Genomic DNA, 22,785 nt, shown 5'->3' with positions numbered 1-22,785 from the left:
TTTGAGCCAAAGGGTTCAGGCACAAAAGAGTTCAGCCTGCATGATTCTATTTATACAAGGTCCAGATATAGGAAAACTATAGTCTATGCCGCTAAAAGGCAGGATCACGGTTTCTTGTGGTGGCGGTTGGTGGGAACGTAGGGACTAGAGAGGCAAGAGGGCTCCCCAGAGGTAGTCATGCCGTTTCTTGATCTGGTTGCCAGTTACACTGGTTCAGTTCTGCGAGAATTTGTGAGAATTCATCCAGTGGTATTCTCTGGATCTGTACACTCTTCTCTATATATGTTATCCTTTAATGAAAAGTTCATTTAAAAAACAGATCAAAATGTCCCATGTCTATTCCAAACAGAGCGCAGGCTGCAGAAAGTGGAGACTGCAGCAAGAGCTTGATGCTGGCCTGAGGCTTCTCACAGACAGGCCCCCATGCCTATGTCACACCACCCCCCTGAGGTCCACGGCGATGCCACCTCCCGCCAGCAGAAGGAGGCTGGGTTCAGAGACCCTGGGTTCAAATCCCAGCTTTGCCTGGCTCTAGCTGTGCAATGTAGACAAGCCCTCTGCACTCTCAGCTCCCCCTTCAAGATGAGTCTAACCGAACTTTGACAGGGTTGCAAGAGATCACACATGAGAGCCCCCACACAGCACCTGGCATTAGGAGGCACCTAATAAATGGTCTCTCCATCTACAGTAAAGAAAGTCCACGAGAGCATGAGCTGTGGTCCTCAGGCTGCCCTGCCCTCTGCCACTTGTTAAGTTTCAATCCCTGAAGCCTCCCTTGTTAGTTACAGGGTCCCCAATGATGCACCAAGGGGTATGAGCTATGGCCGGAAGTCGCTGAAGACTGTGGCCTTCCCAGGGGACCAGAAGCCTGGGCCCCCATGGCCTCCCCTCAGTGCTGTTGATTGTAAGTGCTGATGGGGCCTGGCTGGACTGGCTTCTGTGCTTTTTGGGGCCCGGTGCCACCACCAGCCATACCTCCCACTGAGGCCCCTCCTGAAATCTTGGACTGCACTGGGCCCCCTGCCTCGAGGGAAAGCCCCTCCTTTCACAGAGCTCCACTGAATCCCTTGATCCCCTCTTAGGAGGTCACAAAGCCCTCTTTGACCAAGAGCCAGAAATTAATCTCAACCAAATTCCTGCCTTTTTGACCTGGATGAAGCCAACCTGTGGCTGGGCCAGTGAGAGCACGGGGCTGCCTCCCGTCCATCCTTTGTCCTGCTTCCCTGTTCACCTTCCTTCTCGGAGGCAGGACAGCTGACACTCACGACCACAGGACTGAGGTCACGAGAACAGGGGTGTGTCAGGGCAGCCTTACTCTGAGAAATCACCCGGAGACCACTGTGGGGTTAGGCAATGGGTTTATTGAGGGAAAACGGGGGGAAGGGGGGGAAGGGGAGAGGCAGCTTCCGGACCAACTCAGGGGCCCATAGGAGCAAGGGGAATGGGGACTCCCGGTCCTCCTCATGGGCCCATAGGAGTCCCACCTGCACTTCTGCAGGCACCTTTCTTATACTTGTCAACCACACATTTTGGTGAGGGTGAGTTTGCTACATATTCAGTAGATCGTTTACACCTGATTACTCAACCCCCACCCCCACCCCACACACACCAGGTTAGTTAACATATCGGGCTAGGTCCATTAGCATTTCCCCTGGGAATGGTTTCAGTCCATCAGCACATCTTTTGGGAACTGCTAAGTCCATCAGCATATCTTTGGGAACGGATAAGTCCAGGGCCAGGTTGATTAGCATATACCAAAAGTCCAGGTGTGCATTCTAGCTGCCTCCATGTTCTGACAGGGTGGTGGCAAGCTTTCACTCCCCCTGTCAACTCAGGTGGACCAGCAGGAGGCTGTGTGGAAAAGAGTTCTGTCTCAGGGAGAGATACCGTGATTGATCAGTGATGCCTGCAATGGGCTCACTTGGGGGTTGGTGGCACAGGTGATGTGCATGTGCCCTTTTTCTAGAGCTGGCCTCTAGAGCCCTTCTACCCAGAGGGAAACAGGATCCTAATCATTACAGCAGAATAGGATTAATTAACATTGATCCAGTACTTACATGGCAGGTGCTGTTCTAAGTTCTTTACAGCTATTAACCATTTAATCATCACAAGAACCTAATGAGCTTGGTCGTAGTGTAACCCCATTTTATTTAGGAGGAAAAGGAGGCCCAGAGAGGAACATAACTCGTCCAGGGTCACACAGCCAGTAGTGGTGGAGGAGCCAGGATTTGAACCTGGGCAATTTGGTCCAGAGCCCTCACACTTAGGCATTGCAAAAATTATTCTTTGGGAGCAAACTGGCAATATATGGTAAGAGCCACAAGAAAATACCCAGCTCTGCCCAGTACCCACTGTTCTGAAAGTCCGCCCTAAAAAAAGTGGTCCAAAAGAAGTAAAAGATTTGACATGGGGGATAGTCATGTGTGTGTTATCTGTAATGAGAAAAATGGAAACAGCCTAAGTGCCCAACAAACGTGGATCCATGGAGGCCTGTGTAAAGGTGGATGAACCTGAAGGACATGTGTGAGACTGAAATCAGTCATCCGGTGGGGACCGGTAGGAACAGAGTGGCTGTTGTCCTTGATGTGGCTGTAAAGATGTTTTCGTGATCATTGTAAAAGGCAGAGAAAGACAGCGGGAGACAGAGAGGAAGGCAGTGGGGCAGAGAGGGGCGAGGCCACCACTCAGTAACAGAAGGGTGAAACAGGGGCCACTGTCTTCCCTCCAGGCAAAAGGACGTCCTGGCCAGAGCAGTAAGCCCAGCCAGGAGCCACACAGGAAGGCGGTGGCCCAGTGCCAAGGGCAGTTAGAAACAAAGCTAGGTCCATGCACCCAGAGCCTGGATGCTGGAATCTGGGGACACAGGCGACACAGTACGTTTGGGGCAGGGGTGGGACTGGGTTGTCGCTGAGCCTGACCTCCTCAGGCTGAAGACAGGTGGTCTGACAGTGCTGCGCCACAAGCAGGATGGGTTGGGGCAGGCAGCCACTACCACGACAAGCAGGGGACTGCCAAGTCAGAGGTTAATTCACATAACCCTCGCGGTGACGCCTGTGAGACTTAGAGAAAACCGTAAAGCCCCCAGGAACTGCCTCCCCAAGCACTAACACCCAGGCCCTAAGCACGCCAGTCAGAAAAACGGAAAGGCACTGAAGGAACACTCAGGAAGTGCAAGCTCACAGGGATGAGGAACAGTCTGGTGTGTGCGTGCATATGGGTGCTCACACACGTGCAGGTGGGAGCCATGTTCCCAGTGGTTAAGATCCCAGCTTCTGGAATCAGCTGAACCCCAGCTCTGCCATCCGATAGTTGTGTGACCTCTGCGAGTGGCTAAACCTCTCGGCCTCAGTCTCCACATCTGTGAAATGGCGAAATGGAGGACAAGGTCCCTCCTTAGGGTTGTGAGGATTCAACAGGGAGGCACATGCGTGGCACAGGAGTGATCGTCTGTCAAGGGCGGTGAGGGCCACCTGCTGTTCTGTGTTGAGGGAGGGCTGGAGGAAGACTCAGGGCATGGTGCTGGGGAATGTGAGCTCAGAGGGGGTTGCAGTTGAGCAGAGAAAGTTATCTGGGGGCCATAGCTGCAGAACTAGGAGTGGCTCCCCCCGAGGAGAGGCCTCGGCCCAAGATGGTAAAGGGGGGGTGGGTCCAAAAGGAAGGTCAGGGTTGGAGGTGACGGCTCAAGGGCCTTTTGTCCCTCTGACCTGTTCCCAGGAATCTGGGCACCAGCTGGGGCCTCTCTCGCTGCGTGGGAATGGGGGTGAGTGGTTCAGCCTTCCCGAGGGCGTGGCCTGATGAGAAGAGAACCTAGGCTTCCAGCCCAGATGGTCTTTGCCTCCAAGCCTCTGGTTCTTCACCTGCCCACTGGGGACCCTGGTGGTTGCTGAGCCTCAGCGGGGGCTCCGGGCATAGAATGGGCTCACCCAGGGCCTGATGTGAAAGCTAGATTGTGGCATCCTTAGGAACCGGCTGTCCTTGGCAATGTCCTTTGTCACCTTAGATTCTGGGTCCCCTCATCTACGAGATGGGGTACCCCAGACCTTGCAGAACCACTATGAGATTAAGGGAGCTAACGTACCTGAAGTGTCAGGCACAAGCAGGGCTCAAAAGCCTGAGGAACACCCCATGGTGCACACCAGGCAGGCCCTCAGGACAAGACTTCCCACCATCCTCAGTTCTTACAGACACCTGAGGGGGCAGGGAGCGGTTGGGGAGGAGGCTGTTCTCACCCACAGCGGTAAGGGTGTGTGCCATCCTGCTCCCACAGCACGGGCTCCACTGGGGCTCCTTTCAAAAGGCTTCACAAATAACAGAATATCCTAATCTCCCAACGTCCCAGCACGCAAGGTACTAGTATTATCTCATTTCACAACAGAAACTGAGGCCCAGATAAACACATTCCATGCCCAATGCACTCATAATATGGTCAGCCCTCACACACACATACATGAACTCCACATTCTTTTTCACCCTCCTATTCTGTACAGAGGACAGACAGAGCCCTGGACAGGGGTGACCTGTGGCTGCCCCAGGGGCTGAGGAAATCATGCTTGGGGAGAAGGAGGCAATGTGGCCAGGCAGATGGCTAGAGGGGATGCAAACCTGGTCTGGGATTTTTCCCCAGCAGTCTTGGGCCAGCTCCTCATCTCTCACCAAGTCTGCTCCTCCTCCCGGGCACTTGGGCTCAGCCCCTGGGGCTGCTCAGGGTGACCCAGATCTCCCGGGGGATAAAATCAGTTTAGTTTTCAAGACTTCTGTGCAACGCCTGAAGAACCCCCTTCAGGAAGTGAAAAGGCTCTTCTTCAGAGCTGAAGGCACCAGGAGCGCCATGCTGGGGACTATACAGAGCAGGTGACCGCTTCTCAGGCTGCTCTATAGGCCCGGTGTATCTCTTCCCAGCTGGTAGCCAGGGCCTCTTGTCCTGAACTTGGACACAGAAACAGGACAGTGTTCCCATAGCTTTATCAACATGCAGCCTGCCCTCACAGCCTGGAACACACTCTTGGCCTTGTCACACAAACCAGGCTGTCCACTCATGGTCTTTATACATGGACAGGCCTGTGCCCTCACAGCCTTGTGTGTGCACACAGGTCCCACCCCTCACAGCCCGTGTACGCACCCAGGCCCCACCCCTCACAGCCCATGTACACACCCAGGCCCCACCCCTCACAGCCCGTGTACGCACCCAGGACCCACCCCTCACAGCCCATGTACACACGCAGGCCCCACCCCTCACAGCCCGTGTACAAACCCAGGCCCCACCCCTCACAGCCTATGTGTGCACGCAAGCCCCACCCCTCACAGCCCATGTACACACCCAGGCCTCACCCCTCACAGCCCGTGTACGCACCCAGGTCGACCCCTCACAGCTGTATATACCTGGGTCCTCGCCTCAAAACCCTGGATACAGAAATAGCCTCGTTTTCTCACAGCTTTGTACACACACAGTCTGCCCTCACAGCCTGGAACACACTCTTGGCCTTGTCACACAAACCAGGCTGTCCCGTCATGGGGACATAGACAGGCCTGTCTCCACAGGTCCTGGTCTCCAATGTGCATCTGAGTCAGAAATGAGGCCTCATTAACTCAGTACAACTGTTTACGCTTCCATACCCCCAGGAACTGGCCTCAGGGGCTGAACCACCCAAAGCAAACAGGGCTGGCCTCCCGAGGAGTCTCAGGACAGCGAGCTCTGCTCCAGGGGATGCTGGGAGGGCTGGCACTGCCCTCACTCTGCCTAGAGTAACCCCATCTGTACTCCTTCCTGGGACCAGAGATGCTGGTTTTCCTCCTGCAGGGCTCCAAAGGCAGGAGGCTTGGAGGCTGGGAGGCTGGGAGGAAGGGAGGAAGGGAGGAAGGGAGGAAGGGAGGAAGGGCAGAGCTGCTTGAGGGGAGGGCAGGGAAGGAGGTCCTGAGAGCTGGGATGCTGTAGGTCAAACCTCACTTCCCCTGCAGGGTGTCCTTGGGCAAGTGACTCAGATTTCCTCACACTGAGAGGAGAGGAGATTATGCATTGACATAGAGCCTGGCCCTGGGGAAACGCCCCAAATGGCCTGTGACCCTGTGATGGTAGGTGCCGGCATGTGCCGGCATGTGCACACACTGGCACGCAGAGCTGCAGCCATTGAAACACCAGGGTTACCAGGACGGAGCAGAGACTGGCAAGAATATCACACAGCTGTTTTATTTACAGTCTGCCTTGTTTCACACACAGTATGAGGTAGATTCCACAGCAGCGTTTCTCAACCTTTCTTCATTATTGTCCCTCTAAGGAGCCTTTTTAGATATCCCCACACAACACATGCCCTCCTGCCTTTGAATTTAAATACTAAAAAATAAGATTTGGTTGAATAGAGCTAACTTTGGAGGCCACATGCTCCTGTAATAACTTATGGTTTTCAAAGCCCCAAACAAGAAGTTTGAGAATGCCCTAGAGATACCAGTGCAACTGGTAAAAACTAAATCAATGGGAGCATAGCATTTAAGAGGTAACATTCTTTACAAATAGAAGGATATATTCCCTATATGAACTACAGCTATAACATGTAAATACATATTGTTGTGTGTCGGGGGGGAGACAAAAACAACATTTAGAAAATTTAAAAACTCCAGCTGAGGTTGTAGGATTTCTAAAGTCCTTCATGTTGATGTTCTATTGATTTTTTTTTTTTGAGTTAAAAATATAGAAAAGGAGGAGAGAAAAGAAAAATCCCAAAATGGTTGATTGTAAAACCAGAGGAGAGAGTAGCTGTATCAAGAGAAGCAGAAGAGTCCAAAGCTCAGAATCAGGCATAGCAAATTAAGCAGGAGGCTGGATGACCCACAGATCCGTACTGAAATCTGCTATGTGACTATGGGTAAGTCACTAGGCCTCTCTGAGCCTTGGTTCCATCACTTGCTGAATGACAACAAACAGGAAAGCACCTAACCATGCTTGGCACATTGTAGGTACTCAGTAACTGCATCTCAATTAATAAACATTTGCTAAAACCTAGGCAGACCACAGGATGAGTAAGCTACTGAACCAGGATTCGAATCCAGGCCTCTAAGTTAATTTTGCTAGCTGGCAGGGCCTCCAAAACACCTTATGTTTCATTGCCATTTTAAAAGAGAGGAGGGCATGCCTCCTCTAATCTTATCAAAACTAGGTGGCACAGAGTCATGGGAATGAAACCAAGTTGCTGACACTGAGATACCACTGCCACCTGGTGGCAGCATACCTAAAACATGGCGGGCAGGGGCAGTTATCAAAGGGGAACAGCCAGTATCTTACACATGCCTAAGACACAACTGAATGCTTATACAGTGAGAACATATAAGAGTCATCATACATCACCACCTGGCACAAGGGGCACATGCTGTCAGATGCCTGCTGAGTCCTTGACACCATGACTTGTGTTTCCTGGATGCTCTCTTTTTCTTTTTTCTTTTTTTTTAACTGATTAAATTCAACAACCTTAAACCAAACACCACCAAAATTGAGTGCAGACATCCAGGTCTACCTGACAACTGCTAGAAGCCCAGGGATCCTGAATTCTGTACTTGTTGAATCAACTGTCTGAACTTCACATGCAATCCTTGATCCCTGAAAGTACATTTCAAGCCTGTCACTTTCAGATCATCTTTCTAGCCAGTCTCCTGAAATTCAATTTTCTGTGACCACCATCTTAGATATCCCTTGTAGCTGTATGATAGCCATAAATTTCACAAGCACTGCCTTTTAGGTATTGATATAAATCGTTGGAAAAAAAATGTTGACCAGGACAAGGCAGAAAGCAGAGTTCTGTGGCATAGCACTAAAGACATTGATCTTGGCCACCTTTTCAATGAGGCGTCTTCCCAACCTGTCGGGTAGGCTGTGTATCTCCACGTACTTTCTGCCTGGTCCTGGGCTAAGGAGAAGCTAGGCAATCACTTAGCGAGGGCTCACATGGAAAACATGCATTGAGAATAAAAAGGGGGAGGCTGGTAGTGAAATGGCCTCCTTCAGGAAGCGCCGCAACCACTGCCATCCCAGTTTTCTTCCCTCCCTCTCGCCTGCTTTGGCATTTAACTCCCAGATGGACTCCACAGGTCCTGATGCATGCTCTGCCTGTCCTGGGACACACTTGGCCACACAGAGCCAGGCCTTAGGGACATTCTCCCTGTGGAAATGAGCTCTCAGCAGTACCTGTCACCTCTGTGAGCAGGCATGCGCCTCGCGCCTCCTTGCCTTTTTAGCTGCCACCTAGTGCTTTCTGCCCACATTCTGACACCTACAGGTATGGGGAAAATGTAAGGGCCCTGCCTCAGGCCCTTACTAACTACGGAAGCTGGATTCCAGTCTAGCATCACCCTTCCCATACATGAAGTGGCAGCAGCGACAATAATCAGCCTTACAAGGTCAAGACAAGGGTGAAATGGAATGACTGGCCTGGCTGCAAGTTCCCGGCACACAGCTGGTGCTCAATAAACACCAGTCCTTCCCCATAGCAGCCCCCACTTGGAGACTCATGCTTAGCCTCTGAGACTGCTGTACAGGCAACGAGGCGACAGGGCCTGCAGCTGTCAGGGAAACGGAGAGGAGTGGCCCTCTTTGGGACTAGGAATGTAATTTTCCGGGGTTATATTTCCATCCTCCACCTGGCTGTGACGACAGCCCCTCCAGAGGCACGAGAGGAATTCTGAGTGTTCCCTCGGTTGTCCCATGGCCTTAAACCCTGCACAGGGCCAGCTGCTCCTCCTCCGCGGCTCTCCAGCTTACAGTACAGTCATTCCAGCCATTCCCGGCTGGCTCTGTGAGGCCACAGGCCCATCACAACTTGTTCTAAATTAAAAGATCAGAAGGCGGGAAAGATGGAGGTGGGGCATGAAGGGAAGCTGCCTGCTCCCCATGGGGCTGGGAGGACCCTCCTCAGCAGATCTAGCCCCTGGGTTTTGAAAGTGACCAGCAGAGGACCAATTTCCCTCCTGTGCCGGGGGCTTTGGACCCTCCCATGCAGCCCTAGAACTGGGAAATTAGGGCAAAGAACCAGAAAACTATAAAAACTCAGCTAGACTTCTGAATCTCGGGGATATTTAGCTTTGGAGGCACCTTTAGAAGTTACTTTCAAGACAGCATCTTGAGCCCTTAAAGTCGTGCCTCCCCCAATGTCTCAGGTGAGCGCGTTCTGACAGCAGGCACAGCACTACAAGGCGAGGAGCAAAGTCAAGGGCCACAGGGGCAGCAATGCTGCTTCAGTATTGCAGGGAGAAAGGTATCAAATGACAGAGGGTGAAGGAGGAAAGGCTTTATACAAAGGAGCAGGCTTTGCAGCTGAGCCATCTGGAAGGCAAGAGCTCTCCACCTTCATGCCTCTGAGTCACAGGCAGTGGTGAGCCATGCCCAGAAGAGAGGCAGCCGCCACCAATGACCAACTGAGTCAGGACTTACCTTCCACTGCAGAGAATGGAACCACTGGTCCCGCAGGTAGCTGTTGGCAGCCTGCAACGAAAAGAACAGGAGAGCAAGGTCCGGTCACAGACTTGCAGCATTTCAGAGCATTTTACAGGCTAGCACACAAGCCCCAGCCTGTCTGTCCAATAGGGTCTGCTCTGTGACCCCAACAACCTTTACAGAAATATATCAAGCAGAACCTTTTGGGTACAAAACCAAAATAGAAGTGATAACCAGGGTGACTTTTCTGAAATAAGACCTCACTGCCATCATATGCTTGTTTTGCTGGGTAGGAGTGACTTCAGATACTGGTGGCTGAAAGAGCTTTAATGCACACCCATCTTGATTTATTTAGGATCACCAGAGGGGCCCAGATGAATGGGAAAGAGGCATGGGTGTGGGATGATGACGGTGGGAGCTGTTTGAGTGCCTCCTTGGCACCAAGCACTGCTCAGGCACCTGGCGGTTATTATCTCCATACTCTGTCATCTGCTTTCACAACAGCACTATGAGGTGGGTGTGACACTGTCCATCTCACAAAGGGAAAAACTGAGACCCTGAGATTTTACATCAACTACGTATATTCAAACCCAAGCAACCTGTCTCCCAAGCCTGTGGGTTTACCCACTGTACCTCCTGCCAACTGCAGACGGTCATGGCAGAAAGCAGCCAGCTCTGAACTTGGGTAGACCTGAGTTAAAAATCACTGTACAGAAAGTGAAACTTTCCTTGATCCATACCACCCTACACCCTAGTTCAGAGGCCTGGGACAGCTCAGCCTCAATTTTCACATCTGTAAAGTGGGGGGAAAAACACTGATCCCACAGAAATGTCAGGAAGCTTGAGACATGAAGCATCTAGAAGCATGCTGGGCACACAGTAAGTGGTCAAACAGAAATGCAGCCACTGTTATTATCATTACCTAATCACCTGCCAGGGCAGAATTTGGGGAACTCTCTGGGCTTGAATCAGTGAGCCAGTTCAGTGGCCAGTGCAGTGGGGAATCAGACTCAGAGACTCATTCCAAACCCTGAGCAGATTCATACGCCTCTGCCCTGAGTGGGGAGCGGAATGGGGGTCACCCTGTGCCTGTTGCAGGGACTTCTGTGGCACCTGGGTTTAAGTCTGGGTTCTGTTGTGGTTTAGTGGTGTGACCTAGAGCAAGTCCCCTGAAGCCACAAAGTCTGTGACAGCCAACTAGGAGGAGGAGACCAAATCAGAGCCTGTTGCAGGGACCAGTAGTACGCCGAAGGGTCCATGGCTGAGTTACCTCCTGTCGGGGCTGACCTAGCTCTGTGGTCTCATGACAATTCTTATTCATTAGGATGACAAAATACATCCCATGCTCAGGGAGAGCGGTGTCAAGATCCCAACAATGAGATAACCTATGTAAAATGCTTACTTAGTGCATGCAGCGTGCAAATACTACAGACAGGCATGATCAGTATCAGTGTCAGCCTCGGCCAGTGGTGTGCTGATAAATGTGTAACCACAGGTTCTCTGGGATTAAAACAAAACAAAACAGAACACAGTGACCACAGCATGTGCCGAGTACCACGCTGTGAATGATGCCACCTTGGCCGATTCCATCCCTAAACCAGAATTGGGAAGAGAGGCACATGATCGGCTCTCAGGAGCCAGAACAAGCTGGTATGAGTGGCTCTGGCACACTCCCGGTCCACAACCCTTTCTCTGCTTTTTAACACACCATGGTGGCCAAGGGGCAGGTGTGGTAGGCCAATTAAAGGGCCCCCAAAGATTGCCTGCATACTAATCTCCTATGAATATGACATCTTATGGAGCCACTGGATTGGAAAAGGAGACAGGATTCAGTAGGATTAATTGCCACCTCCCCAGTGAGGCTGGTGTTTAAAAGTTCACTGAATGAAATAATTACACATAAAGCAAAGCACGAAGATGCTGGCTAAGGAATAGTCACCCCACCCAGCTCTCCTGTGTCCCCTCCCCTGGGGAGCGAGGGGAGTCTCCTGGACAGCAGGGAGACAGCAAATGTCTCCCACCCCACCCACTAGGCTAATGATTTCCCAGTACAATTTGGGGAACAGGCTGCCACATTCTTCCCTCCTACCTCCTAGGCTGGCTGCTCTCCTGAAGCCTCCGATGCATTAGTCCATTTTAAGGAAGGAGGCTCCCTGAATCAGGCTCAAAAGGATGTTAAGGAGCACTCAGTACTGGAGTTCTCAGTCTTCAGGGATTATGAGAACCTGAAAACCTGAAGCAAGCTATGGACTCCCACCCAAGTAATGTACACATCTGTATACCACACATACACACACGTGTGCGCGCAGGCGCATGCACAACTGCATAGGCAATTTCAGGTTATACCATGGACCACGGGTTAAGGACAAGACTCTAACCCAACTTTTCCTCTCCTGCCAAGTTTCTCATGAGGAACCTAAGGCCCAGACTTACTGTGTTCTTATCAGTAGCCTTTCCCAGTGTTTTTAGCTCCTTCCAAGCACATGGTAGGTACGCACGGCCAGGTCACTTGCTTTGGCCAGTGAAACACAGCTGACGTGACCTGTGTCACACTTCCAGTGAAAGACTTTACAAGCCAATACAGCATTTAGTAGGTTCGCTGGTGACCAGTAACACTGCAGATGGTGTGTGCTCCACCAGCTGAACTCCCAGCTGACCCACCATGGACATGCAGCATTAATGAAGAAAAATCCTTTGCTGCTTTAAGCCACTTAGAATTTGGGGCTGCCTGTCACTGTAGCAGAACCCAGCATAACCTGGCTTGCTCTGTTTTTTTGTCTGGCTTTCACACAGAGTATACATCCCACGCACTCCACCTGTACCCCTCCTTCACTGCCTGCTCATTATTTACTCTTCAGGTCTCACCTGAAATGCCAACTCTCCAGAATACCTGTCTTAATGGTGAATAGCCCCTCCCCATCCCTGACCCATTAGGTGATGACACCTCACCTAACATATCCCACTATCCTGTGATTGCTTGTTTCTTTGTGTGTTTTTTTTTCCCTTTCTAGGCTATGGGCTCTGTAAGGTCAAGGACCATGTCTGACTTATTAATCACCATGTCCACAAAACACAGAGAAATCTTTGTTAAACGGAAGACTGGCTGACCCACTGAATGCATGAATGACTGGACAGATGAATACACGGTGGATGGATGAAGGGATAGAAAATCACTATACCCATTCTACTCATTGAAGAAGTTTCATGTGCAGTAGAATTTCAAAAGAACTATTCAGCCTTGATATCCCCTCTTTCCCAAGCTGTACTTAACGAATGGCAGTTTTTTCCTGAACACCTACTATGTACCAGGTACAATGAGAAGCGTTTTACATGTAACATTACTCATCCTCACCACATCCAGGGCCCAGTATTGTGGGTCCAGGTCATAGAGACAGAGGTCCAGAGAGGGCATTCCTGCTGCCCAAGGGTACGCAGGTAGAGCATGTTAGAGCTGGGCTGGGACTCAGGTCTGTCTGACCCCACAGCCCGCCCTCTCTACTGTCCACCCCGACACGAGAGAGTGTTATGTACCTGGGCTCCACTGGGCTCCAGGAATTGGACTGCAAAATCTTAAAGTATTATGCTAATGATGGGGGAGGAGGAAGCCCTTGGCACCTGTTCCAGTTGCCAGGAGGCCCCACCTCACTAACAAGAGGGTGGCCAGAACTTTCCTCCAGAAGAGGGGAGGTGACTGGTGGTGCAGCCACTGCATCCTCACAACCACTTGCCTTCTCACTGAGAGGGTCAGAGGTTGTAACAAGGGTGGGCTGTGAACTGCTTGTTCCTTCGGCTTGCCCAGGTTTACATAAAACAGAGGTTGCTGGGGGCCACAGGTATCCCTGCGCAGGCATCTCTAAGTGCCTTCCAAGGATGGGGGAGAGGGCGAGTTTTTGCACATTGTCCCAATACTGCTGTGTGGACAGCTGAGTTGGGACAGCCCAGCCCCCTGGGACATGGGGCACAGCTCAGGGCCCTGAGGCTCCATCAGAGAAGACCCAATTCAAGCATGGAAAAGAGGTCCTAGAAGAGGCAGGCCCGCTCAGGTCAGCCCCGACTTTTCCCAGTTATAAATCTTTCGAATACTGAAAGGGCCCGGTTCCAGGCAAATTCTGCTTCATTTCCTCTTCAAAAGTTGCCAAGTTCTCTCATTGTTGTATTGTCTCAAGAGGTGACAAAAACAGCCAAGGTTGCACTGGGGGTGACTGTTTCCAAGTCCTCCTTCCCCGGCTCAGCTTCTTAGGGAAAAAACAGCACGTGATCTTCAGACCGGAAAGGTCTTTCTCTCCAGCTTCCAGTAAGAAGGGAACCCGCCCTGTCCCTGCCCCTGCTGCCAGCGCGTGGGGTAAACAGTTGCCCGGAACGTCCGTGAGAAGAGCAGATCTCGGAGACCGTTCCAAAAGGAAGCAGAAGCTCTCGGGGAAGAAGGTTCTCCTGGGTCTCACCCCGCCCGCAGCCTTGTTTTAGGAGCAGTGGGCCCTGTCCACTTCTCATGGAGAAGTCGGAAGCCAACCGTGAGGCGGAAATCCCCAAAGATGATCTGCCGGCCTACAGCTCGTCAACGCCGGCCACCCCACCCCATGGGCCGCACCCCACGGATGTTTTCACAGCACCGTTTATGTGCTTATGCAGTTCCCTCCTCGCAATGAAACACCAGCAGAAAGGACAGTAAAGGAGGAAAGAAGATAAATAGGTCCTTTCTGCACTCGGGGATTCTAATAACATGGCATTAGGGAGCTCATGCTGAAAATCACAAAGCATCCAGAAACACACCAATTGGACCCAGGCAGGAAGGCTGGTGCCTTTGTCTGGGGACTCAACCTGCTGGCAGACTGCTGGGCACCTCTGAGCTGGGGGGGAGGGCACGTTTGCCTATGACTGTCTCTTAACCTTCCTTGAACTCAGGTCAGTTCCCTGAGGTCTGAGTGAAGCACCGATTCCAATTCCAACAAAGCAGCTTTGTAAGGAAGTCTCTTGGGAGAGGGACAGAGAGAGGAGAGGGAAGAAAATTTTGAGGAAAGAGAGACGGAGAGAGTTAACTCAAGTTGCCCAGAAAGCTGGGCTGGAGAGAGTTGCCTGGAGAAAGATACCAGAGAAAAAGAAACTGCAAGATTGTGAAATAGAGCGAGAGAGAGAGAGAGAGAGAGAAAGAGAGAGAGAGAGAGAGAGAGAGAGAGAGAAGGGGAGGGGAAAAGAGGGAAGACATCGAGCAAAAGTATCAGAGAGACAGAGAAAAACAGGCTCACACAAATACAGAGTACCTGAGAAAGGGGAGAAGGGAGAGACCAGGAAGGCCAGCACAGGGACCCTGCAAACCCTGGCATCGCCCCTCTGTGGAGAACAGCTGTGCTATGTGTAGCAGGAGGGGACCCCATTCAGGGCTGCAGTGCTGCTGGAACACTGCAGACCTGCCTGCGTCCTGAGGCCTTTTCCCCGCGAGAGGGCCCAATGCAGGGAGCATGGGTCAAAACGAAGTTTTACAGTCCAGCCTGTCCAGCAAAATTGGGTGACAATGGCAATGTTCTTTGCCCTGTCCAGTCCAGTAGCCACTAACTACATGTGGCTACTGAGCACCTGAAATATGTCTCAAGGAACTGCATTCTTGATTTGATTTAATAAATTCAAGTGCAAACAATCCTGTGTGGCTGATGGCACCTGTAGGGCCAGCGCTGTTTGAGGCACTGTCATCCTCTGATGACTGGGAGCACCCAGATGAAGCTCCTCAAGTCAGCCTTGCTCCTGAGCACCGCTGGCTGCTTCTCAGCCTCCCTTCCACCCGCAGCAGGGAAGACTGCTGTGTCACGCCATGGCTTTGGGTCCTGTCATGTAAGTGGAGATAAACCCAAAGCAATGGATCCGCTGACTGTCACAACAGCATGTGAGGAGTGCCCTGCCCTGCACCTCGGGCCATCACCGTGGGGCTCCAGGTGCTCCTGGCCACCCAATAACCACATGGGTCCCCTCAGCCTAGAGCCTATGTTCAAGATGACTCAGAACCCATTTACGTAACAAGAGGGCCACAGAGCCCCATGAATCAGAGAAAGGAGGACAGGCTGGAGACAAGAAGAAGAAAACAAGGTAGAAGCCAATGAAAATGACAGCAAGAGAGACCATGGCAGGAAGGGGCGAGGAGCACCCACCTGGGATTCCCTGGGTGATGGGGGAGGCTGCGTCTGTTTCCCCTGCTCTAGCCGAGTCTAGCTCTGGATCCTCTGAGCTGCCAGATGCCTCCTCCTCCTCCTCCTCTCCCCACACTCCTGCTCCAGCCTCTGGCTACAGGTCTGTGGGGGCTGCACTGTCCACTGGAGCAGGGGGGCAGTGAGCAAGGGGGATGCTGGAGCAGCCGCAGACCCGCCCATCTGTCAGCACAGCAGGGAGGGTTCTGCATGAGGCCACTGCCAGGTGCAGCCCAGGCCAGGCGAGTCATCGCAGCCGGCCTGCAGCCATGGTCTGGGTTAAAGGGACAGTCCAGGCACTGCCCAGAGAGCCACACCCCTCCAAGCCTCACTGACCCTCTGTCCCTGGGGCACTTAGGGTACTTCCATGCGGGGTACTGCTGCCCCCTCCAGCTCCAGAAGCATGAGGCGCCCTGCAGCTCCCTGAACACCCCCTCCCTTCTCCTGCAAGGCAGGGAACACCCTCTCCTCTAAATTCATCTTCGCTCCCGAGTTCCCTCTGTCCAGACTGTGTGCCCCCATCCCGGCGCACTCCTACTCATCCTTCAGTGCCCAGCTCTAATGTCCCCATTCCCAGAGAGCTTTCTCTGGCTCCCCTAGGCTGAGTGAGTCACTTAGCTGCTATCTCTGCCGTCATTTGTTTATGGCTCTGCCTCCCCAGAGGGCCCAGGAGCTCTTCAAGAGGGGGCCAAGGGGCTTATTTACCCTCCTCCTCCAGCACAGGGGGGAAGGCTGGTTCAGTGCTCTGTGATTCAAACGGGATTTGCTCTTCCCAGTTTAAGGGGGCTGGAATTGACTGCTTCTTTCATAGACTCATTTGAGAAGCAGGCATGGTTTTGGTGTCTTCCAGGAAATAACAGAAAAAAACAGAATTTGTCTAAAGGATGTTTAGCTGCTAACTCGTATTGTTGAGCTCAGCATTCCTCAAGGCCTAACTGCGTGCCTCTTGGCTCCACTGTTGTTACACAACCACTGGCCGCTTACGAAACGGGGTTTAGGGAGCATTTCCTTGGGCTCGGAGCAGGTCTCACTGGAGTGACAGAGAGAACATGCCCATAAAAGAAAGGCCAAGGCAGACCGTTCTCCCAATGATGACAGAGTGCATTCTCTCTAAATGAGGGGCGTCTGACTTGGAGACTGGGGTGGCTCTCCCTGAAATGATATAGAACACATCAAATGTAGGAATTGAAGCAGCCATGTTATTTTCTCTGCCACAATTCCTTTTTTGGTGGACCCAACTCTCACGGTCCCTTGAGGTCCTGGTAAGACTATCAGAATACACAGCTGCCTGTGGTCAAGGGTGGGCATGTAATGCAGGCAGGGCATTTCTTGGGGTGCAGGGTTATAGCAGAACCCATCAGAACCTTCCATGAGATTTTATAGACAGATACTGGAAGGAAATTGGCTTTCATATTTTTAAGGCTGAAAAGCTCCAAGAATGTAACTCAAGGCTGCCAGAGTACATCTTTTCCATTACATGGAGAGACCCTGCCTGACAATGAAGCCAACATAATGCAGCAGAGCCAGGAAACAGAGAGAGACGCTGAATGTTAATGGTCACTGAACTCCTGGATCCAGCTATGCCTGAAGTCCTCTCTTAGACTTCCCAGTTACTTTAATGCAGTTACAGCATCAAATTCTCTTTTTGCCTCAGACAGTTTGAATATCGTTTGTATCATTTCCATCAAATAGCCCTGACCAATACACACAAGAAGCGCACTTTTCCAAGAGCACAGCTCATACTTCCATTAGTCTCAGAAGATTTAGATCAACTAGAAGTAAGATAGAGCAAAAGGAGATACCTGCTGCTTACTAGCCTTTTACAGCCTTTTAAGGCCTAACAACTTCGTCTGTGTGCCTTAGTTTCCTCATCTATAAAATGGACATCAGAAAACCTATTTTTCAGGTTTGTTAAGAGAAATAAAAGTACAACATGCAAAGCTCCCAGACTGTGGCAAGCATTCAGTAGGAGTTCAATCTGCATGCATTCCCTCTCTCATTCCCCCAGTGAGCCCCGGTTTATACTTTTCTTGTACTTGGAGAAAAAAACACTCCAAGTTCAACAACCTTCCCTCCTCACAGTTGGCTATCTCCCTGCAAGAGAACAGAGGAGGGCGAATGAGTGGGGCTGGGAGAAGAAACTGCTGGTTCATGTTTATTTCTCTTACCTGCAGTAAGACAGTTCCCCCAGGAATTGTGAGCTGTAAACAGTACTTCGGGGCATTCTCCCAGGACAGCAGCTGAACGTCTTCAATAGCGCTGTAGGAGACTGAGTTTTCCATGTACCCAGTTGGCTGCAGCAAAAAAAAAAAAAGGAAAAGAAAAAGAGAAGACATGCATTGGTTACAAGATCAGACACAACATCCATGCCTCAGAAGAAGGTTCTGGAAAAACATTCCCACTGTGGCAACAAGCAAACCTATCTGGTACAGACACTTGACACCCCTTGGGACCAAAGGCACTTGTCTTTCCTAGCTGGCAGCGTCCAGCTGGAGACTCGGAGCCACAGAGGAAACTCGCCCACGTGTTTGTTTGGGGGCGTAGTTGGGACTAGACTGGGGCACCCTGAGGGCAAGGCCTGTGCACTGTTCCTCGGGGCATTGGTGGGCCCAGCACAGGTGCAGCCACGACCCTCTCCTTTCCAGAAAGTGGTCACAGCCCACCACAGATCCCCCTGCCTCGCCTTTCCCCACAGTTATGCTGTCTCCACTCAGCACCCCGGGACACGTGCCAAGTTGGCAAATCCATCCCCCTCCTCTCCTCTCAGCACCCTTCGATGGCTCCCAGGGGTCTGACCACCAAATAGACGCTCCCAGCCACCACTGACACGCCCTGCAGGTCTGGTCTCACTTCCTCCTCAGACCCCCCTGTGTCTGCGCTCCCTTTCTGAGCCCCACCACAGGCCTGCTGTCGGCACCACACCCCTATCCTGCTCACTGCCCCAGAAAGGTCGCGGCCCCACCCCACCATCTCTTCTACTCTCCCGGTCTCAGTTCAACAGATTTCGGTGGGGGTGGGGGGGTGGGGGGGGGCACGCCTACGATCGTCTGGACCCCATAACCCACTCAGTCACACCCCTGCTTGGGCCCTGCACGCCCACCACAGCCAGGTTAGTTACTGTGGACTTATATCGCCCGTTGTGTGTTTGACGTCTGCCTCCTGGCCAGGCAGCAGCTCTGCCAGGTCAGACCCGTGTCTGTCTTGGTCCCTGTTCTCTCTCCCCGATGTCTGACACATAGCAAGCGGGCCACAATTTGTGTTCGTAGAAAGAACAATAAAGGTATCATCATCAGTCAGCGCTGGCGTGAGGGTGAGACAAGAGAAATTCACAGCCACTCACTGCTCTCTGAGTGCTTTCTGCTTTCATGTAGAAAAGGCACCAGGCGCCAGGTGAATGAACTGGCCACCAGGTACCCACAGTGTCCTCGTTCCTCTGGCCCCAGGAAGCCAGACTTCATCAGACTCAGAGGTGAGTACAGCACTGCTGAAAACAGCAGCTCCCAGCTCCCAAGCCCTGACATGCACCAAGCACTCCCGGGCACGTGGCAAGTGCTGTTTCCTCTAACTCTCACGACGGTCCCATGCAGCAGGGGCAGGGCCATCCCCATTGCACAGATGAGGAAGCTGAGGCTCAGGCAGGCTCACCACCCAGCTGGGAAGGGGCATGGCCAGCACTGACCTAAGCTGATGACTCAGAATTGGCTGCAACAAAGAGGCACAATTTAAAATCTATGGCTTAACAAGTTGGTTTGACCAGGATGACTGAGGACCTCCATAAAGTTTTTAAATTTCAGCCCTGGCTGCTGTGGCTCAGTGGATTGAGCGTCGGCCTGCGAACCAAGTGTCACTGGTCCGATTCCCAGTCAGGGCACATGACTAGGTTGCACGTCAGGTCCCCAGTTGGGGGTGTGAGTGAGAGGCAACCACACAGTGATGTTTAAAAAAAAAAATTTTTTTTTAAATTTCAATTTGTCTGCCGAAGTTGAGATATGGTAGTAGTGGAGAAGGTGGAGAAGGCTGAGGGCTTAAGCTGCCTCAAATTTCCCTTGATAGGACCAGTCATCAGGCTCTGGAAGTAAGAGTGACTTGATCAATTGATTTGTTCACTCATTCACCCGTTCCTTCACGTGACAGATATTATTGAGCACCTATTACGTTCCAGGCCCCACGCTGGGTGCTGGGGGTACAGCAGTGAATGAGACAGGAGCCCAGTGAGGCAAAGAGACGACAAACAAACAAAATACCCAAGTAAATAAACTACTGAAGAACAGCAGTGCTGCACCAAGAATCAAAATAGGGTGGCTGAGGGTTGGAGCACTGCGGAAAGATGGAGGGCAAGTATGTTCCAGAGCCCACAGCCAGTGCAAAGGGCCCAGGGGTGGGCACAAGTGGGAGTGTTCAGGGAGGACCACAGGGCAAAGGGAGGGAGGGCGGGGGCAAGGGACGCCTTGGAGAGATGGGAAGGACACTCCAGGAGGGTCTGGTGAGCGAAGCTGGGGTCCAGGTATCATTACCCCCCTGGGGCAGAGGGCCTCCAGGGCTTCAGGTTGGGCACGTTTCACAGCATCACTGGTGCTCCTGCAGAAGAGCAGACTCAGGAGGACTGGGAGAGCAGGGGGGGGGACAGTCCGGACAGAGGCTGCTGCGGGTCCAGGCGAGCGACCAGGCTGCTCAGCCCCCTGTGGGGAGACAGCCATGTTCATCCTGCAGTACTCACCAGCACATGGCCCACCCCAGGGCACCAATCTAGGGGCCGGCGAGTCTGCGTACTCCAAAGCAAACAAGGGGGCTCCCCTTCACCCTCTACCCTATTCCGGCATCCCCCGCAAGTTTATGTCTTCCATATTCTGCAATAAATGACTCAGCACTCACAGCACATCTTGTGCCAAGAGGATCAGTAAAACCAGGGGTTTGAGAGTTGATTATACGCTCATTTCCAAACCAGCATTCAAAGATTTACTGTTTGTTGCTGATTGTCTGTCTCCCCTGCTAGCATTTCAGCACCATGAGAGCAGGAATTTCACCTGTTCTGTTCCAAGTACCTGGAACAGTGCCTGACACTGAGGAGGTGACTATTTTCTTAATAAATGAAGAAAAATCTTAACTAAAAAATGTTCATCCACATATTACTTATAATCACTACACATAACACACTTGGGAAGATGCTTTTTGGGTTATTATTTTTAAAAATTAAAAGTAATTAACAATTTTTTAAAAAGCAGCTTTAGAAAGCAACGATACCTGGGTGCCCAGATGTGCCAAAAGCCTTTCCTACGGCCCACACCCACCTCCCTCCCTTTTGAAGATCTGGTCAGCCTCTAAACCCCAGCCCGCTGACCCCTTGGTGTGCACAGAGGCCAGAGACACAGGCTGAGACGCGGTGCTAATGCGTCTGGAAAATCATGAACCACACCAAATAATACAGAGACATAGAAGCCCACGGGATAGTGGGACCATACCAACTGGGACTTGATTATCCAAACCAAGTAAATGGCCGGCCTTGTTTCTTCAGAACCCCACCTTGGGCACACAAATAGAAGGCCTCAGACTTCTGTCTCCCACCATGGCCTCCTTGGGAACCCGGAGACACAGCGAGATGCTGCCCAGGGCCCACACCAGGCCCGTGCCGCACACTCCAGATGTTCTCTGCTGACACGTGCGACGGAGACGGGGGGTGGGGGTGGGGGGGCTTGCTAACCGCCAATGTCTGCCTTTCTCATGACCCTGCTTTCGCTGTCTCAATGTGGCCTTGGTGAGAAGTTGCAACAGAGGCAGGCTCTAGGGCAAAGGTTGGGTATAAATAAATACATACTAGTTTTTAATAGCAGATGAATTGCTTTCCCACTATTTGAAGCAGTGTTGGCTAAAAGCAAAGTCTGCATAATCAATGAGACTTGTGTTTCAGCCATTTACTGTATGTCTTTACACAAGTTTCTGCACCTCTCTGAGCCCGTTTCCTCTAACAGTAAAACAAGAATTTAATTAATAGATGGAACTATCAGGAGCCTTAAGGGAGGTCCAATTTGTCAAGGGCTTAGTGTAGTATCTGGAAGATACAGAAAAGCTCAATAAAATCAACTATTGTGAAAAAGAATGAACTTTATCTCTGGGGTCTTCCTCCTCCAAACATATAATTCTGGTTAACCGTTAGAAAAACATCAGACAAAACCCAACTGAGGGTCATTCCTCAAAACACCTGACCAGTACTCATCAAAAACAAGGAAAGTCTGAGCAGCTGCACCAGCCAAGAGAAGTCTACAGAGACACAATGACTAAGTGTTCTGTGGGATCCTGGATGGGATCTTGGGACAGGAAAAGGACATTAGGTAAAACTAAGGAAACTGAATAAAGTATGAAGGTTAATAGCATATCAGTACTGGTTCATTGGTTGTAACAAATGTATCATGCTAATAAGATGTTAAGAAGCGAGGAAACAGGGTATGGGGTATGAGGGAACTCTGTACCATCTTTGTAACTTTTCTGTACATTCAAACTGTCCTAAAATGAAATGTTTAGTAAGAAGAATTAACTGCTGCCACTACCACTGGTGGTGTTACTATGACCACTGTCCACAGAGCCCATGAGATTTACAAAGGAAATGGGACAGATTGGTATCAAAAGCCCCCAAATGTTGCTCTTTGGTTAAGGCATGAACTGATGCTGCTAACGAGGACGCCCTTCATCAGAGGTACTTTCACACCCTGGGAAGGATTTTACAGAAAACTGATAATTCCCTGGTAATTTGAACGCAATGATCAGAGCTACAGTGGAGGAGATTCCTGCATGGGATAAAGGGTGAGTTAGAAAAAAGAAAAATTAAATTCTCTGGGGGAAGCTATGAAATCCAGCTCTAAGAGTTACCCATATTTTTTGCTCCATAAGATGCACTATCCCCCCTCAAAAGTTGGGGGGAATGTCTGTGCATCTGAACAATATTGTGTCACAGACCATGATGTGTATTACCTGACCTGGGGTTCCCAGAAAACTAGAAGAGTACTTTACCTTAAAGTCTCTCCTCATTTGTTAATGACAGTGATGATGGTTCTTAATACCACTGTTGACTGTTGTTCACTTTACACGGTTGAAATATTATTCTGTTATATTTTATTAAATATTTGAGTACACCATTAGGGTTAGTATATTTTTCTTCTCGTTTTCCTCCTTTAAACCTAGGTGCAACTTATGGTCAGGTGCATC

General features: G+C 51.1%; 1 protein-coding gene across 1 annotated transcript in view; it reads right to left on the bottom strand.

Moving 5' to 3' along the window:
* Positions 1–22,785, bottom strand: part of CMIP (c-Maf inducing protein) — a 223,102-nt gene that overhangs the window by 66,378 nt on the left and 133,939 nt on the right. The window contains exons 2-3 of the mRNA XM_090259536.1: positions 17,757–17,882; positions 9,413–9,463 (exon numbers count right to left, since the gene is read on the bottom strand). Coding sequence (XP_090115662.1) covers positions 9,413–9,463; positions 17,757–17,882 — 177 coding nt within the window. The remainder of the gene's footprint in view (positions 1–9,412; positions 9,464–17,756; positions 17,883–22,785) is intronic.

Source organism: Furipterus horrens, unplaced genomic scaffold (genome assembly GCF_987537825.1).
Source record: "Furipterus horrens unplaced genomic scaffold, mFurHor1.1.pri manual_scaffold_13, whole genome shotgun sequence".
Taxonomy (NCBI): Eukaryota; Metazoa; Chordata; class Mammalia; order Chiroptera; family Furipteridae; genus Furipterus; species Furipterus horrens.
The sequence above is the reverse complement of the archived record's forward strand: the minus strand, read 5'-3'. Positions and strand labels throughout refer to the sequence as shown.